The sequence below is a fragment of the Penicillium vulpinum genome, assembly GCF_028829585.1.
Source record: "Penicillium vulpinum strain IBT 29486 chromosome Unknown utg000001l_segment0_segment0, whole genome shotgun sequence".
NCBI classification, from domain to species: Eukaryota; Fungi; Ascomycota; class Eurotiomycetes; order Eurotiales; family Aspergillaceae; genus Penicillium; species Penicillium vulpinum.
The window spans coordinates 7826352-7844883 of NW_026643241.1; the positions used below are offsets into that span (position 1 = coordinate 7826352).

General features: G+C 46.6%; 6 protein-coding genes across 6 annotated transcripts; 2 read left to right on the forward strand and 4 right to left on the reverse strand.

The window, feature by feature from the left end:
• Positions 1-789: 789 nt before the first annotated feature.
• On the reverse strand, positions 790-2037 carry N7479_002797 (uncharacterized protein; the record flags this gene model as incomplete). The annotated part of the gene is made up of 1 exon (XM_057250494.1): positions 790-2037. The coding sequence occupies one exon, from the start codon at positions 2035-2037 to the stop codon at positions 790-792; it is 1248 nt and encodes a 415-aa protein (XP_057114926.1).
• Positions 2038-2953: 916 nt separating this feature from the next.
• Positions 2954-4072, forward strand: N7479_002798 (zinc-binding alcohol dehydrogenase family protein; the record flags this gene model as incomplete). The annotated part of the gene is made up of 2 exons (XM_057250495.1): positions 2954-3219; positions 3283-4072. The coding sequence occupies 2 exons, from the start codon at positions 2954-2956 to the stop codon at positions 4070-4072; spliced, it is 1056 nt and encodes a 351-aa protein (XP_057114927.1).
• Positions 4073-5320: 1248 nt separating this feature from the next.
• On the forward strand, positions 5321-10255 carry N7479_002799 (uncharacterized protein; the record flags this gene model as incomplete). The annotated part of the gene is made up of 7 exons (XM_057250496.1): positions 5321-5632; positions 5697-6393; positions 6463-6723; positions 6786-8178; positions 8236-8446; positions 8501-8869; positions 8930-10255. 7 exons carry the CDS (start codon positions 5321-5323, stop codon positions 10253-10255), a joined length of 4569 nt encoding a protein of 1522 aa, XP_057114928.1.
• Positions 10256-11333: 1078 nt separating this feature from the next.
• N7479_002800 (uncharacterized protein) lies at positions 11334-13571 on the reverse strand (the record flags this gene model as incomplete). Its single annotated transcript, XM_057250497.1, has 5 exons — positions 11334-12151; positions 12209-12401; positions 12451-12771; positions 12952-13385; positions 13445-13571. The coding sequence occupies 5 exons, from the start codon at positions 13569-13571 to the stop codon at positions 11334-11336; spliced, it is 1893 nt and encodes a 630-aa protein (XP_057114929.1).
• Positions 13572-14008: 437 nt separating this feature from the next.
• Positions 14009-15740, reverse strand: N7479_002801 (putative MFS sugar transporter; the record flags this gene model as incomplete). The annotated part of the gene is made up of 2 exons (XM_057250498.1): positions 14009-15108; positions 15170-15740. 2 exons carry the CDS (start codon positions 15738-15740, stop codon positions 14009-14011), a joined length of 1671 nt encoding a protein of 556 aa, XP_057114930.1.
• Positions 15741-17286: 1546 nt separating this feature from the next.
• On the reverse strand, positions 17287-17991 carry N7479_002802 (uncharacterized protein; the record flags this gene model as incomplete). Its single annotated transcript, XM_057250499.1, has 1 exon — positions 17287-17991. One exon carries the CDS (start codon positions 17989-17991, stop codon positions 17287-17289), a length of 705 nt encoding a protein of 234 aa, XP_057114931.1.
• Between the last annotated feature and the right edge of the window lie 541 nt (positions 17992-18532).

Consider the following 18532-nt stretch of genomic DNA (forward strand, 5'->3'; position numbering starts at 1 on the left):
GTCGAGGCTTCTGCCTCAGGCTGATAAGGCCTTTGCTCCTCCTGGAGTGCCGTCAACTTAGCTCAACCCATAATTTTCTTTCCCTTTCGCCTTCTTTCGAGGTTCTGAACCTTTTATTCTTATCGACTCCCTCTTCTGATCATACTCGCATTGAAAAATAAAGCAGGAGTAGCAGGACACTGGGTCATGCAGTAATTGTGCTTCTTGACCCTTTGCTGGAGATATCTGAGACACATCAACACTGGGGTCCACCAACTGGTTCTCAGAGAGAGAATGACGAGAATGAGTTTATGACGACAGGTTATCAACTGTGCTCAGCGAGAGCTTCTAGAGCTGAGATATTCCATAGAGACTTTTATCGAGACTGCCATAGAACTCCATCCTATAAGCTCTCCCGTGAAGCTTGCAGTTATGGGATTCGAAGCCATACTGGCCTCGGCTTTTCCATCTGCAATTTAATAAACTGAAGCTATGAATCTCCTGCTACCTACATTTAGATAATGATTTCCCGCTATAAACACACCTAATTTGTACTGAGTTTTACTAGAATTCGAATCTTGTATGTTTTATCCGTTCTCTACTGGTTAATAACCAACTATTTTACGCTATCTATAGCCTTGCATCTGGTAGACTTAAACAATTTCATATATAAATAGGCTTTGTTTGTTGAGTTATATTCAATTGCAGGTATGGATGCATATAGTCGCGGTTACGTTATATCCTTGTTTCTTTCATCTTTAGTAAGTGCCATTAATCTATAAGTAGCTTAGAAGAGCCGCATAGACTCATTCACTCTAACAGACGTTCAACCAAACTTCGAACTGCATCATCTGTAGAAAGGTGCTCGTAAATAAGCAAAACGATTGCCCTTGAAAAGCCATGTACGAACCAGCACTCGCAAACTTGAGCTTGTTTAACTAGAATGGCCGCCCAGTATGCTAGTACAATAAGCGCAGCTGGATTTTGAAGTGAAACCATATAATTGAAATGGTCCGTGGTCTTCTCAAACCATGCGCATATATCTTTCCACGCACCTGACAAATTGTTTGACTCAAAGACACCACTACAGCACTGGAGCAAGGCTGCAATGCTGAGTAAAATAGCGGGGGCATCTTGTTCATGATCTGGTTTCCCAAATATCTCGGCCATGCGATAAGGTAGCATCTGAAGACGATTGAGTAGCATAGTTGGTGCTGTGGCAGTACCTCGTGAGCCATTTGTACCCAAAGATGTTTGGAGATCATTGCCATTCCTCTGCTCGATGTTTAAAGAGTTTCCTAATTTTGAAAAATCTTGAATGTCGCATAGTAAAGATTGTAGCTGAGACAGGACTGTGTCAGGACCCAGGACAGTCGTGTAATTTGAAGTGAATCCAGTCAAGGCCCAGTGCGCACAGCTCATGATGCTTTTTACTTGAATTGCTGCCCTTTTAGTTTTCTGGAAAGTCTTGATGGACATAGTGTTCGAACTATTGTTCATGATTTCGTTGAATCCAATGAAGAATTCAGAACGGAGCTTTGTTCCTTGCTCAAAATGCTTTTTCTGTACTGTTATCTCCTCATCGAGCGTGGCTGAATGGTACGCGGAAATGGCCAATAATCCGCACATCAACCACCGTCGTCGTAGAGCCAACGAAACAATATATGTCCCCCAGTGTTGTGACGCTGTTAGAGAATCCTCGATTTTAGGAAGTGTCGGACATGTTGTAATGATGTAATGGTGGAAATAGGCCAACGTCTCTAGGTCCACTACGAGAGAAGACTCAGAAAATGACATCGGCTGTGCTAGTGATGGCACTTTATCCGCATCAGAGCCCATTCTGTCATGCCCACTCCCTTCATTGAAACCCTGCGAATCTGCGGCCCTAGTTGCTTCAGATACCTCGAAATACTTGAGTTTTGTACCGCGAAAGAACGTCTGAAGCTTCACTGAGCGCGCATGAGAGGCAATATTACTCGGCACACTAACACCGTGAGAATCACTCCAGTGACGTCTCATGCGCTTAGAGCTTGCACAGAGATGACCACACCCGGTCATGGTACAGGAATACCCAGGTACTACGGGTAGGCCATCAATAGGCCATGTACTTGGGCTCGGTAGCGGAAGATCGCCTGGTTCAACGATATCGAGTTGATAGATGGTGGACAATAAACAAAGCCTCTCTTCTCGGTAGATTTTGTGGCGGAGCAAATGGCTCCCCAACGCATTTTTCTGAATGGCGTAGTGGCATTCTCGGCATATCAGCACTTTGTATTCTGAGTTATACTCAAGTAGTTCTCGAGGACCGAGCCGCATTTGAAATGGCAAGCCTTTTTTCAGGGTGGGAGGTTGGGATAGACGGAAGATTGCGATTGATGAGGTGTTGTAGATAACGCGGGGGGCCGAAAGGACATGTGCTGGACTACATACTACTATTAACAGAAACATTATGAGATCTTGATCGAAATGAATAGTTCAACGTTGAATCGGTAAGGTCTCGTACGTAGGGATGTATTATCACTAAATAGCTATCTACATCCAATTCCATCGGTCTGTTGTACATAGATACTAAAACTCAGGGGCTTTCTTCTTTAGCCCTAGTGGTAATTTGTCGCGGATGTAATTTAGTGCGGCGTTAAGCCGGATTTAAGGGAACGGCATATAAGGTTCTTATTGGGAACGGTACATGTGGTTCTCCCTAACATCTGGTATAGTTACTGCGTTGCTGATATTTACTAACCACCTGCTTTGAAATAATGATAATTTGGGCCTGTGATGACCATTATTTTCTGAGCTTCCATCGGAGGTGCAAACTCAAGGAATACTTAAAGTCTGGCAGATTCTGCCCAAATTTACGTTGTACATAATATCAACATTAGAATATTTGCTCAAGTCAAACCTCTTATAGGTGTTGGTTTAGATTTTCTCGTCTTTCTTCCAAAACAAATCTACCTTGCCTCATTTTTCTATCGGAATGTCCACCCCAAACAACAAAGCTGCGTGGCTCATCAAAGCTGGCTCTCCCCTACAAGTGGATGATGCTCTACTGCCCACAGCTGGTCCAGGAGAACTCGTCGTTAAAAACGCCGCGATTGCCATCAACCCTCTTGACTGTCATATGCAAGTCTCCGGAGTTTTCGTGCAGCAGTGGCCCGCAATATTCGGTTGCGATATTGCCGGTGAGGTGCATGAAGTGGGAAAGGATGTCGAACGATTCAAGATAGGGAATCGTGTTATTGGGTATGTTATATGCAGCATATTGAGGTCGGATGATTCTGAGTTAATTTTACCTCTCTTCAACAGACATGCTATTAATCTGACTAGTGGGCGCCCTCAGGATGGTGCATACGCTCTGTACACAGTAATTCCTGCAAGCAAAGCGGCCATACTACCCGACGAGATATCTTTCACGAATGGTGTTGTGGTGCCGTTCGCATTGGAGGCAGCTGTCTGCGCGCTTTCCCTCAAGGAGCCCGGGTTTGCCATGCCCGGTGTATCTACACCGGCACTCGGCCTTCCATACCCCTCGCTACAAGAAGTGCCATCCTCCGAGAAGACTCTTGTTATCTATGGTGGCTCATCTTCCGTTGGCTCGATGACAACCCAGCTTGCCGCAGCGGCCGGAATTCACGTCATAGCCATTGCTGGGGAACACAATTTTGAACTCAGCAAGCGGTGCGGTGCAGCTGAAGTATTCGATCGCAATGATACTTCACTTGCTGACAAGGTTATCGATGCACTTCGAAAGAATGGTGGCGAGTTCGTTGGCATCTTTGATGCTATAGGTACACCTGAGACTTACGCTCACGACATTACTATTCTTGATCAGCTGGGTGGAGGGTACCTTGCTTCCGTGCACCCTCCTCCTCCTCCTATTGACCTTCCCCCGAATGTCAATGCTGGTATGATTTTTGCGGTCAACGATGTTGCGACGCCTGTCTGGGAGGAATATGTTACGCCTGCGTTGCATTCTGGAAAGCTCCAGTGCCTCCCAGCCCCGTTAGTTGTTGGTAAGGGCTTGGAGCATATTCAATCTGCATTGGAAAAGTGTAAGACGGGAGTCAGTGCCACGAAGCTGGTAGTGGAGCTATAACTGCTGTGCCCCTTTGTTAGATTTCAAGTATAGACCCAAGCTTCTTCAACTATTGAACATTTCAACTCAAATTTGCACCATGCAGTTGAGACTTCGATAGACCTGTCCTAGCACCACGTTTTCCTTTTTAGGCAGGAAACGGTGGCTCTTGACACGCTGCCCAAAACGTGCCTGATATGGCTGCACTGTATCGCCAGCAAAAATTGGCCATATACCCGTAGAAATTGTCTTCAAATTGATTATATCGTGATAATTAATTGAACAAGCACTTACTCACCTCGATATGCAGTCGCTTTGTAGGAATAACGCAATATTTTGCGGCAAGTTATTTTAATAGGCATGTATTGAAACCCTAGGTAATTATAATGCCTGCGATGTTATTTTAATTTAGCTTGATATTTAGATTATCCAAGTCCTATATCCTTAATTATAGAAATAGCACAGATGATTGGCTGTTATGCTTCTATATAAATGACTAATTTACTGTAAATTTGTAGAAATTTCTCATTAGGTTGATTACTTGAAATATAGAAATTCGAAGACGGCGAACACTCAAGCTGTGAATGTATGACCCAAGTGCCCAGTGGTCGCAATGCAGTCAAATGGTGTACCCTAGCAGATTTTCTTTAAATCTGTCTTACGCGTTTACAAGACATGCAGGTTCAAAATAGGCAGAGAGTGGAGTGATTGACATGGATTATACTTCTCCCGTAGCTTCTCCAGAGTTATTTCTTTTAATCCCAGGCCCAGAACGGCCCGATGTGCAATGCATGCTGTTGATATTTGAACAGGGAGTATGACCCGAAGTATAGAGTGCATCGTGCATCCGCAGATATGCAACATGTGGCGGTTGGTAAATGCACTGCTGCCTTATGATATCAATGTCGATCTAAACCTGGACAATTGAGGGGTATTGTGGAATATGGGGTTGATTCAACTGCATTCCAACCCTATATTGCATCTGGGAAACATTGCCAACCGAATAAATTCTCTTTACTAACTGAAATGCATCAAAATCCTCCTCTCACTTCAGCAACTTGTCGCATTTTTTTGTGCAGACGTGGTGTTACCACCCATTGCATAAATTGGAAGATCTTGGAACTACTTGTCCAATTACATTAAGAGGCCATGAGAATACTTACAGAGTCTTCAAGAAGGCCCATCCGAGAAAGTGAGATCAAGTCTGAGCTGCTCTAAAATCATCCATCTGCCTTTCCTGAAAAACACAAAAAAAAAAAAAGATTTGTCATGCCAGACGAAGCATTTGAAGAAGTGGTCTTCAAAGGGACTATTGCCCTTGAGGCTTTCCCCCTCGATGAATTCGTCAACCGACTGCATAACAAGGTCCGAGCATGTATTGGGTCAGAAAACAACAGTGACGCAGTACAAAAACACATCGACAGGGCACCTCATTATTTCTCAGAAGGTTCTGACGGCGACAGTCTTTACCTTGACGGATTTTTAGCATACTATCTTCTTTACGGGCTGTTGTTGTCAGCTGCGAGTGACAGAATTGCTAGTGTTGATAGCAATCTTGACTCCGACAATCTGAAGCGATTCGTCAGTGCCATGACTTGATCCTTGATTTACAAGATATATTAGAAATAATGGCTAATTGTTGCAGGGAAATTCAAAGCTTCGATATCTCAAGCCTTTGATAAATCCAATGAGCTTCTGTCTTGGAGAACACGTCAACACACAGCTCAGATCTCAGGGTAAATGCGACTTGAATGAAATCTATCAGATAGAAGGGTTCAAAAATTTCGTGTTGGACCAAATTACAGCTGACGAGTTCATCGCGAGGGGTAATGATCTCTTCAGCATTGTCTGGCTCCTACTTGCGGATTACTTTCAGAACAGGGAATTTGCATTTCGCATTTCCCCTGCCCCAGGACCCGAATTTGACAACAAAGCTAGCCAAAAAATCATGATTAGATGGTCGTATAACCTGCCGGCTACTGAAGACAAAGGAAACCTAGCCGAAATGGATAAAATCGCGACATTTTGTGGAAAAGTGGACACGATCAGCATTTGTCCTCCAAACGCCACCACTGGCCTACAGCGCTCGTCACCTGTCACGACAGAGATCAAATCGTTCTACATCAAGGTTATAAAAACTCCTAATGACGTTTCACACACCAAGGACTTGAAGGATAGCTTGGAGCCACTTGCGGACAACCAAGAGGTCATGAACGAGTGGAAGTCTTACTGCGATGCCCTTACCAGTAGCTGGGAGATTCAAGTCCGACACTACTGGAACGCAGAATTGTTCCGCCTCCAAGATGGAAAGTCTCGTGAAGTCAAGTTTTGGATAGCTACCGGTAAGTTACACCTGAACAGAGTGCTGCTTTTGTGGCTGTGGAAATATACAATTCTAACTGCCAGTATAGCATCCAATAATCAGTGGAATATGTATTTGTGGGATAGTTATCTACCCATTCTGGGAAATAAATATGACAAACGGAGCAAAAGCACCCCAGCATGTCGAATTAGTGCTGGGGTTCTAATCACACCCTGCGATGGTAAACCATGGCTGGTGGAGGATGTCCCTTTCGCAGATCAAATCTTGACCCAAGCAAGTCCAAACAGCTCTGTTACAGCCATTGGGTATATCATTAACCGGCCAATGCAAACCAAATTGATCAGATTCAGTGAGTGTATTCATCCAAAAAGTCAAAGCACAGGCAAATTTCACTGACTCGAATAAATCCAGACGGAGAGAGCCTCTCCTTCCCAAGCTCGTGGGTCTTCCATTCACCGACTGGGCTGCGGGTAGTAAACCGCGAGGCTGCGCAGAGGTTGAATTTATTCCAAATCGGTCAACTGAACGTGAGACATATCGTTTTTCACCCCCAGGAAGACGAACATGACGCGGTACATACGAAGGGAATTGAGCAAACGAAGGAAAATGCTTTGGATCGTGTCTGTATACTGAAATTTCCCGGATACGAGCAAGCTCTTCACACCTACGGCTATCTGCTCGAAACGAACGTTCCAGGCCACACTTTGAAACAAACCACCTATATGCTGCGCAAAGTGCCTGATAGCAGGATACTGGGTATTTTGTCTCATTGGATAGAGACGCGGCCAATGCTCAAGAGATTCGGCAGTCAGTGTATCAACGAACAGCTAAACTGGGAGCTATTTGGGCAGTACAAGTCACCGGACGACAGGAGTCCTAAGTTAAAGAGGTCGGCATCATTTGGAGATCATCCCAAGATAGAGCAAGTGCGTTCTAGGCCAACACGCGTTGCAATAGAGTGCATCGCGAGAGGGTTTTCTCTTACAGCTCACCATCCCAGCCGCCTGCTAGCTGGGTATGAGCTCTCAACTCTTATCCTAGCTGATTGTTATCTCCTGATACAAGACAAAGTGCAGATCTGGAACGCTTACGACTTCCAAGACAGAAGCTTCCACTGGACGAGGGAGCTGAAGCAGCAAATTTTATTCGGAGACGGGTCGGTCCAGATTGACCTTCGAACAATTTCAGGAAATGGTGCCATTCACTTATCCCCAGACCCAGACGCCCAGGCTATGCTGGTCCGGGATCAGCTTCACCTATTTCTAGCGCATGCACAAAATCTAAAGACATTGCATACCACCCAGCATGCATCAGAGGACACATGGAAGGTTCTAAGCACATACAATGTGACACTGGATCAGAGTCTATGGCCTGCAGACACTGAACAAACCAAACTGGTAGAACCGATCGATGAGGGTACTTTTGAAGATGGTTATATCGTCAGTTCAGCAAATTTGAGATCTTGTGCGTTGTGTTTGCCGCTGGTTGAGCAGTTTCGGGACCAGATCAACCAAAAATTCAGCCAGAAACTGGAGTTATTTTACAAGACCATTTCACAATTCAGGGATGGCTTGGAGTCGTTCAAAGTGCTTTCCAGCTGTGCACCGTTGGTTCATTTTGTTTCCGCTGCTTGGCTCGATCCGAAAAATGAATTCTGTGTCGGTTTCCAGCCGAATTTGGATATTGATGTGACTCTCCCGACGCTCTTCCAGCAGATGAATATTGCTTTTGGTGTCAAGTATGAAAACTTCACCGGTTATTTATTTGGATACGACCTGGTCAAGCGTGGATACATGGGGGAACGGTGAGTCTTTGTGATATTACTTGCATACTGAGCAAGGGGCGCTAAGATTAAACTCAGAACTCTCGCCAAAGGGACTGCGCAAACTTCATCTGCAGCAGATAGAGTTCGATTCAAGATCTCACAAGCCTATGCATCCATTTTCAAGCTGGCTGTGCCTGGCTTATTGGATGAGAAGCTCCAGCCTGCGCTAGTCATCAAGAACTTTCTGAAAGCTACGGAGGAAACCATTGACAACTTGATGCAGCTGACTAGCTATCAAGTAGCAGTGGTAGGACCTTGTATCCCGGATTTGAAAAGGAAGCATGCCTAACTGAGTGGATAGCTATACAACGACATGCATCAGTACATTCAACAGATGATGCACTATCACATCGACAATAAAGAAAGGAAACAGATCCTCAGGGATGAAAAGCCAATTATAGACCGAGATATCCCAGAAAGTCTAGTGGATAATCTACCGTCCAAATTGAAGGCTTTCTTCAAAGAAAAGCACGCCCCAGCCTCTGTATGTCGCTATCCTGGCCGAACGCAAAAGAATTCGGGTTCTTTCGCAGATCAAAGAATGAAGGCTGCTTTTGGAGGATCTGCGTTGTTTAAGGGGACCGGGGAAGCCTTTGACAAACTCTGTTCCAAAATTCTTGACAAGCTTCCGGGGATTGGCAAGCTAAAAGGTCTTTCTAGCATATGCATGGTCAGTCAGTTTTTGCACACATTGTGAGACTGTCAAACTGACATATACATTTCCCTCTAGACTAGCGTCAGCCTAGTCTCTGCCTCTGTGAGCCTATGGGGCTTAGTTGAGAATTGGGACTCCGTATCTGATGCTGGGAAAGCAACAGTGATTATTGAAGCCATTGGGATGGTGACTGATGCAAGCGGCAAGGCAATCGATGCATTCAAGTCCTTCGCATCCAAACCTGCCCTGACAGCCGCAGGCCAGATTAATACGAAGGCCCTCGATGAAAGTCGTTTGAGCAAGACTCGGGGTAGCAATAAGAGGCTATCCAATGTCGCCCAGGAGATATTAGGAGGTGAAAAGTTCCGCACAGCGATAGGCGGGGGCATTTGCGGTGAAGAAGTTCCCATGGAGGGTGGAGCTAACGAAACCTGGGGTCAGGATGTTTCGAATGACGCCGAGGATATTCTTCCGGAGTATAAAGATGCGGCCAAGAAGTCCAATATTCCGGGAAATATACTGCAAATCTTCAATGTCGTTCTCGGTGTTGGCCTGCTTCTAGCCATTTTATTCTCGCTGGCCGATGATTGGAATTCCATGTCTGATACGGGCAAGATCCTTGGCGTGTTGAGCGCTATCGTCCAGGGGCTGACTGTTCTACTGGATATTGTCGAATTCGCCGCCGAGACCGGGGTTATCGCCATCATTGGAACGATGAGTGAGGTTCTTCCAATTTTTGGGACTGTTCTCACAGTCACTGGGATAGTCCTCATGATTACTCAAGTATTCGTCAATCCCTTCATTACCAGGCAACCTCCAACCTCCTCAATTCAAGATCTTATCAACAACGTTGGACACGCCCTGATCAAGAGCTTTGATCCGTTGCCAAAGACCCAGCTGGAATATTCCATTTCCAGTACCAGTGTCAACGCAAACAGTGTCACGACGCTCATGACCGAGGGCTTGAATAATACCAAGAGAGAGGCTACCTTGTCGCACACAAGCGTTAACCTCTACTCTGGAGATGACGACGTCCGTCTTTTCCAAAACGACGCAGATTTCGTCCAGCTGGTGCTTGATGACGACTCCAATCAAAACTCGAGCGGTTATACCTATGCCACACCCCAGGAAGTTACGGCTGGCCAGTTGCCCGTGCCGGATAAACTAGGAAATAACTCCAATTACTATCAGGACAATCTCCAGAAAGCTAGTCTCCCGAAGCACGATTCTACCGCTATCACAAGTCTTCTTCTCAAAAGTGGCGAGAAGCTCAATTCGGTATTGACAGCGGTGGTTAACAAAAAAGGCTATGATAAGGAAAAGTCAACCAGCTGGATTGAGGTTATTCAGACTAAATTGAAGGTTAAGTGTCGGTATCAGTTCAAGGTTATGCGGGTTTGATTTCTTCGATTTCTTTCAAGTCCGGCTTGCTTTAAGTCTATCAATTCGCACTTCTAGCGATTCAGAATGAACATGACCAAAGGCTTCAATCAAAATGGACTTCAATTTTGATGATTGATCACCATGGTAGTTGTCAAATCTAGCCTATCAAGTTCCTTGTCCTTGGCATGAATCTATAGCTCCTGTTGTAGTGTCGCTGGAGCGTCTTGCAAGTCCCTCCTCCCCGGCTTACCACCAGCTGGCGAAAGAATCCCTAGCAGCATTAACCAGGCACTTCAATTCCACGCGTGGGAAATGAGTATTTGCCTAGTTCGGCACAGGGGGAGAACTGACAATTAACACTGACGTGATTTGATCGTCCGATCTCATCATGCGCAAGATCGATTCAGCGATATTGTGGATAGTACTCCGTATAGAATTATAAACACGTTTTACTTTGTACACAGCATTGCTGCAGTCGGGGCATTAACACGAGGAAGTCTGATTGTCTTGCATCTGTGGTTATCAGTCCTAAATTATTTGTGCTGCTACCTGTTTTGGGTTCGAAATGTAGAAACTACTATGTTTTCAACCAATTTATACACGCATGGCTAGCAATTATACCATTCTAAACCTAGTATTTGGTCACAGTCCAGCCATGTTCGATGTATGGCGTGGCAAAGGGCTGTTTAAATTTCCTAAGGAGAAGGCAATGAAAATAGAAATACACTAAAAAATGCCGTGAGCCGAGATTAGCGGTGGCCTTGCGAACTTCAATCGCACGCTACTCCTAACTGACCTATCGCCATATATGGTGAGGATTATTCAATCTTGAATATGTGTGACTAGAAGGCATCTAACGGATCTTAGGCAACTACGTCTAATTGCAGATGGTGAAGTTATCCATTCTCTACAAACATACATTATTGAACTAGGCTAACTAGACAAACACCTAGTTACCTATCTAAGCCTGGCAAACGAGACGTCTGAGCAACCTTCGACGCATACAATTTATCTGAGCCCATCTTAATCGAGTGTATCTAGGGGCCGTACATAGGCTGTGACCATAAGCATCCTCATATTCATGTGGTAAGGGTGTTTAATTCGAGCCAGTCAAAGCCCTTTGGGCATTTTTCAGGCATTCGAACCTTTCTCGATACATCTTCTGCTTTTTCTTGGGGTCCCCATTTGGCTCGAGGTCAAAGATTGTGTCGGGGAGCTTAGGGTAATTAGCCAAGTCGCAGTTTGCCTTCAAAAATCCCCGATAGATTTTCCTCAAGCTTGTGAAAGAAATCATGTCAATTTTCTTGTCCACGGGCTCGAAGTAGTGATCTTTAACCCTTTCGTCGCAATCGCATTTGAGCCGAGGCTGAACAAGGCGAGCGGGCGAGTGAATCGTCCACTCTGGCGTGTCGTAGTCTCTTTCACGCCCGCATTCTACCTTCTGGTTACCTTGGCCATAGCCTCTGCAGCGTACACGAACAGTCTGGGCACACCCTTCCAGATCCTTTCCTGTGCGGCATAGGGGTGCCTTCCAATTTGCCTTGCGGCGCATAGTCTGGGCAATGGCCCTCGTTTCCATACGGGTATAGCCCTGCGCCCCGTGGTCAACAGGGATAAGACCTGGTTTTCCTTTGCAGCCATTTTGCCCACAGCCATTGCCACCTTTTTGAGCACTGCGAGCAACCTCGATGAAATAACAATCTGGAGAATCCGCAACAAAGAAAGGAAAAGCGTCATCCAGAACGGGCCTCTGGCAACCACTGCATTTCAGGTGAATTAATTTTCCAGGCTCTCCCGGTATTGCTTTGACTTGCTTCAATCCTGATTCAGCTCGAGTGATCTTCCGGATGTACATGATTCCGACCATGCAGGCGAGATATTCAGCCGAGCATTTATTGAGGTTTGACATGCGGCCTTTGTCAAGAAGCGAGAAGCCCGATTCCAGTGTCTTTCAACTTGTTATTGGCACACCATGAATCTTCAGACCATCCTGGGACTGGAGCCATAATTGGAGCGGAGTCGGAATATCCCCATAGTCGAAAATCTCAGATTCGACATAATCATCGCTCGCCTCATAGTGAAAAGGATCCATGTCTTCCATAACTTGCTCAAAAGATGCAATTATAGAACAAAATTTGGTATTTCTCGCATTCAGACGAAATTCCTATTAATTGATTAGACAAAATCTTTGAAGCTGGGAGAATACCACTTACCTGTTCTCGCTCAGAAATGGGGCCATTTGGATGTGTATGCATGGGCACTATGGATCCAGATGGGATATCATTGATTCCTTTTAGTAGATCCTTCTCTTCTTTTCTGCGAGACTGTCTGAGCTCGAACTCTTTGAACTTTTTCGGAAATGCTACCCGGAAGGCATCTAGAGCCTCTCGTAAATGGTCTCGTCTTTCCAAGTCCTGCTTAGGACTTAATCGAGAATATTTGCCTCGGACGAAATTGGATTCAAAAAAATTAGGCTTGAGCTTGATTCGATGGTGTAGCCCAGCAAGCTGGATAGCCATCAAAATCGCTAGATCCTGTGGCCTCCCATAAGTCTCAAAAAACTCAGAACTTGTCTTACTGAAACGTCCAGGCCTCGAAAAAAATTGAGGATGATAGGCTTGGATAACGAATCTTTTCATAGAACCCAAATTCGAATCATCAAGCTCGAGCCAAAGTCTTACAGACTTGAACATTCCCCACAAAGGAAAACGGACCAAACGAGCAGTTTTGCGTATCTCTTTGAAAACTTCTTCTCCAAGGCAGATTTCCACAGCTGCCGACATATTTTCTCGGATCTTTTGGATGAATTCTCGGTGGGGACGGCGCGGATCCTCCGTGTAGAAAAGAAGACAATCATCGGTTCGCTCACGGCGATAGATTCCGTCAAACATAAAACAGTATTCGAATGATAGACCACACTCATATAGCAAGCGAATTGTCGGGTTCGTAGGGTCGTCAGTCACGGTACTTTGTGGATCTGCAACAAAAAAATTCGGGTTGTAAAGATGGATAGCAAGAGCAGAGCTGAGTGAGCCGCTGGGCTGCACGAAATGAGGTGACCGGTCTACTCCCAGGCTCTTCCAAACCTTAGTATCTTCTTTAACTAGCTCCTTGAAGGCAGTTCCAAAGTCCCACATCTCTTTCACTCCTATATTTATATTAGTTTGTTATTGAGGAGGGGGGCTGTCGAGAAATAAGAGCACATACGAGTCTTGAGCGACGCCTCAAAGGCGTTCAAGAGAGGTATGTAGTCCGATATCTTGTCGAACTCTTCTTTGCTTGGGGCCTCGATTGAACAGTCCCCAAATAAGTGAAAATTCGGTTGGGAGCCCATGACAGCGGGCGTTAGAAAACTGTCATGTCGGAGCAAAGACCGAGGGATCCACGAGAAGTTGCCAGTAAATTCTTGGAAAAGAGGCAGGACAAAAGGACAGAAGGAGTATGGAAGCTAAGTCTTGAGAGGAACTGGGCTAAGAGTAGAGATTGAGACTGGGAGCCATAAGAAGACGAGGAGTAGAAAAAAATGTTTGCCGTTATATCAACCTATCATATAATTATATTAACAAAAATCCCCTTCGAGTGATTAGGAACAAGAATAACCCCCAAGATAAGGACTTGAGTATGTAATAAATAGCCCTACTTACATATGTATATAGGTGCCTAGGGCGTATTATGATATCAAGCGATTATCCTATTAAACCCGAAGCATAAGCCATATCTAAAACCAGATCCCTTCCTCACCATCCAATTTCACAACGATAGACCACCAGTCTATTTGTATGGCTCAGGAGAAAACACCTTCTTGAGACGGAAGTGCGACAAGTCTCGGAGAACCTGTGCAGTCTGCTTCAAGTTCCGCTTAACAATAATAGAAGTAGGAAGGGAGAATAGCTCATCAATCTCCTCGAGGGATTTGTTCTTAGTCTCCGGCATGAATATAATCTGGTAAACCCAGCCGAGAACGGCAATACCACCGTAGAACCCAAGCGTCAGACCAATCCGCTGCATAGAATCCATCATCCTGGTAAAGTTGTACGTGACGATAAACGAGCACAGGAACAAGTTTGCGTCGGCTGTGGTCATTCCATACGAACGCAAGTACGTAGGGAAGACTTCGGAAGGCACGACCCACGTCAAGCAAGCATATGAGCCAAAGAAACCCATGTACAGCACAATACCAGTGAGGTAAATACCTTGCGCTGCAGCGGGGTATTTAACAGCATCGATAGTGTAGCCAACACCAACGAGCACAAGACCAATGAAGAAGCCAGGAAGCATCGCGTTCGCCCAGTACCGACGACCAAACCGCTCCATGTACAGCACAGCCGGAACAGCACCAATCAGCAGCGATCCGCCACCGACAAGAGACATGAAGACGGCGTCTTTGTCGCCAAAGCCGATCGCCCGCATCAGCGTTGACATGTAGTACATCACGGCATTGACGCCGGTGAACTGTCCGAGGAAGATCATGATATTGGCGTAGACCATCGCACGACGTGCACGAGGCACTGTGATGAAGTCCATCCAGGGGTACTTCTTCGTCTGGGCTTGCTCTTGGCTCTCGGCTGTGACAGCTTGACGCATGCCGAGGAACTCGTCTTTTGCTTCGAAGTCGTTGAACCCGCGGATCTTCTTCCATACTGCGTACGCTTTGATCTCATGTCCCTTGTGCATCAGGAACCGAGGACTCTCTGGCAAGAAGAGCATACCCACGAAGAGAATTGTCGAGAATACCAATGAAGAGCCGAGGATGTAACGCCAGTTGCCTTCAACGCTGACGAACATTGCGGCAACGGCGTAGCCGAGGACTTCGCCCAGGGCAATATTTAGTTGGTACAGAGAGACTAGGTTACCACGAAGTCTGCGAGGAACTGTTGGGTATTGGAGTTAGAATTGGGGACACTGGTGGCTTGGGCATGATGACGTACATACCGCACTCTGCGACATAAACTGGGACGGTACCACCCTCCAAACCGACACCCGCTCCAAGAATGAATCGACCAGCGAAGATCATTCCAAAGTTGATGGCGCCAGCCTCCAGGGCGGCGCCGATGGTGTACAGAATACAGGAAACAATGATAGCCATACGACGACCAAGGTACTCGTTTGCCGGAGAAAGTAGAAGAGCACCGGCAACGGCCCCGAGCGGCATTCCTGCATTGACTAGACTGTTGTCTGCTGAAGACAAGCCCAGATCAACGGGAAGGTAGAGGTTTGCGCCACTGATAAGCGACTGGTCAAGTCCAGATAGCATACCTCCCATGGACGCAAAAGCGACGAGGACATAGGTGAAGGTAGCAGGATTGGACAAGGTCATCTCGAAGCCAGATTTAGGAAGGCTGTGCACCTGCTCTTCGAGCTGTTGTAGTTCCGCGTCCATGGCGGCTTCGGTCATCCCATTTTCGAGCTTTTGGTCTGCCACATCATCCAGTTCAAACGCAACGGCGTCCTTATCCTCGCTGTGAGCGTTTTGGGGCGCCTCGACATCTTTGAGGTCGGCCATGATGAACCAGACCTCCTTCTCAGGAGATGATTGGTGGATCTACTAAATGATATAAAAAAGAACAGTGGAATGGAATTGTCACTTTAAACTCTGCTGGGGGCAGGCGAGGACTAGGATTTATAGAGAATGGGGAGAAAATACGGAATAAACGATGGAACCAGCTGAAAGATTCAAGGGGGTAAACCAGTACTCTTCGAGGCCGTCCCAATGACGATCACGGCGACAGTTGTTCGATTACGCACGACAAAGACTTGATGTGGGGTTCGGCGAAAAACGAAGTACATAAACCGCCCGGGTAGGCACTATATTGTAGAGATTGCCGAGTCATGAGCCAGACTCGGCCTGGGGTATGCACTCCATACTTTCCCATGTGTGGAGAGAAGTGGAGATTCAAAGCCAGTCCGGGGAGATCAAATTGAGGAGAAGGGGAAGAACGAAAACGCGGGCTCACCGGGAGGCAAAAATAGGACTAAAGCTGGAAATCTGCAGTGTAAAGCAGGGATCGGAATGCAGAGAGACATAGAGGGACATGGAGAATCCAAGACATCGGGGCTCTTGACGAATCGTGTGCCGTGAAAGCTTATGTTGACCATTCCACAGGGTACACAACAGTCCGTGGGATTAACCCTCAGACCTCAGATCGGCAATGCTGTGAAAGATGGTTATAATCATACTTCTCGAATCTTCCCGGCTTCCCGTTGTGTTGGCGTAGCGATATCACGATCCAAGTTATATCTGCACCTTTAAGTGTAAGCTGCGGAACTTCTGCAGACAATCCCGACACTCGACGGCGAATATGTCAATAGCCGAACAGGAAAAGATTTCATCAAGGGCACCATCTCGGACATAATCCGGAACTTGAATGACGCTAGGACTTGGTATCCAACGAAGTTGGGGTCCCCGTGGAGAGAACAGCAATACATCGGCAACACTTCGGGGAAAATGGGGATATCTTTTGACTTTTTCGGTGAATTAAGCTTCAAATAAGGGCTAGGACCCGTCAAATATTCTCGCTTGGCTGATGACCTGTATATATAGGTATGAAAAGAGGGAAACTAGCTTCCGAGTTGCGTTATACATCGGAGGATTACGGTCCCCAAGTCAAACACGGGATAGTCCCGTCGGGGTCGGGTAAAGGGCGGGATTTTCCCCAGCGCAAGCCGAGATGGTCATTCGCTGGTTGTTGCTTAGCGCTGGTGGCTACTAGCGTAAGTCCGGGTGAGGTCTAATTATGGGGGTCATTGCGTAACTTGGCTCGTTGGGTGATGGTTGGAAAGGGTGATATCCGCCCTATCAGTGGTAAGTTTGAGTGATTCAGCCCAATATATATGTCTATATCCCCCAAACGTGAGAGCTGAAGGTAAAATAGCAAATTTGCGTGAATTCTCGCCAGAATATGCTACAATATCTTGCTATAATGTATTCTGACCATTGAATGAACTTTGTTATTAAGATATATGTACATAATCAGTAAACACTGCCCAGGTGGACATGAAATAACTCCCGACACCATGCTGTCGACCATGCAATGTAACCATCTACACTCTCACCGTCGCCCGGGCATTCCAACGGGCTTCCGAACACTGGGGTCAACATTGGTATTGGGACTAGGGGATCTTCCTCCCTGTAATCTGGCGCGCAGTCGGTCCTGGGCTGAACCACCACCAGACCCAACGCGGTCGAGAGTTGGACGACCCTGGGCAGACTGATTCGACCCAGATCGCTGGCTTGGTAATGGCCGCGCTCCAGATGGATAAGGGGAACCCGATCCAGAAGGCGAATAGGTTTGAGAAAGTGTTAGGGGCGGACCAGGGGATGGGGAGGGACCCGGCGGCGCGCTGTTGGCAGAGGCGAGCGGTGGTGCTGTACCGCCACGTCCGCGACGGAGACTGGCTGTCTGTGGGATTGATCCTTGGGAAGTGGGAGAGTCACCCCATAGATCACCTAAAGCGCCGCTCCGGCTGGAGTTGGCAGACCCTTGGCTGTAGCTGCCGGAGGGTAGCTGTGAAGTCGCAATCGGGCGGGAGGGTGCCGGAGATGGAGCCTTGGGATCTTGTGGGAGCCATGGTGGGAATGGACGACCCTTTTCGGTGTAGTAGGCTCGAAGGGCGTTGGAGATGTGGGAGCAGTCTTCATTGTCGGGGTCGTCTCCCTCGTCGCCTAGGGTAATGGCACGGCGAAGGTTGGTGAGCCGCGAGCCCAGGCCAGATATGGCTGAAGAGGTGGTTAAGGATGAGAAGTATGAGCTCATCTTGCAGCAGCCGAGTTGTGTGATTGAGTAATGCGCGGTCTGCAGAATGGCAGCGTCGATGCGGGGTGGGTTGGCGGAGCTGGAGCTTTAATTGTGGGGACCCAATGCAAGGGATTCAGGGTCAAAGAGTTTGACAAGAGATGAGGATGGTTGCAATGGAATATTAAGGGGGTAATTAACAGAAGAACCGGCTCCTGAGGTGAGGTGAAGTCATTCAAAGGAAAATGAAAGCAATGACGGTGGAGAGCATTCATTGGGTGATTGTCAACACGTGATCACGTGTTTCACCTAAATGAGGCAACAAGTCAGGTCAGGTCTCAAATAAATGTTCAGGCATCCTAGAAATAAAATAGAGATCAAGCGGTACAATCGAAGACAAAAATAGACATTGGAAGATCTAGGATCGTGAGTTGTAGTGGATGCAATGTAGCAGGGTATGATGCCCGATCACTAGAACATAATAAGAATATAGAACAAAAGAAATGACAGCCCAAACGCCATGCAAGATCAGGTAAACTTTTCCCAAATCCTCTAACTTCCA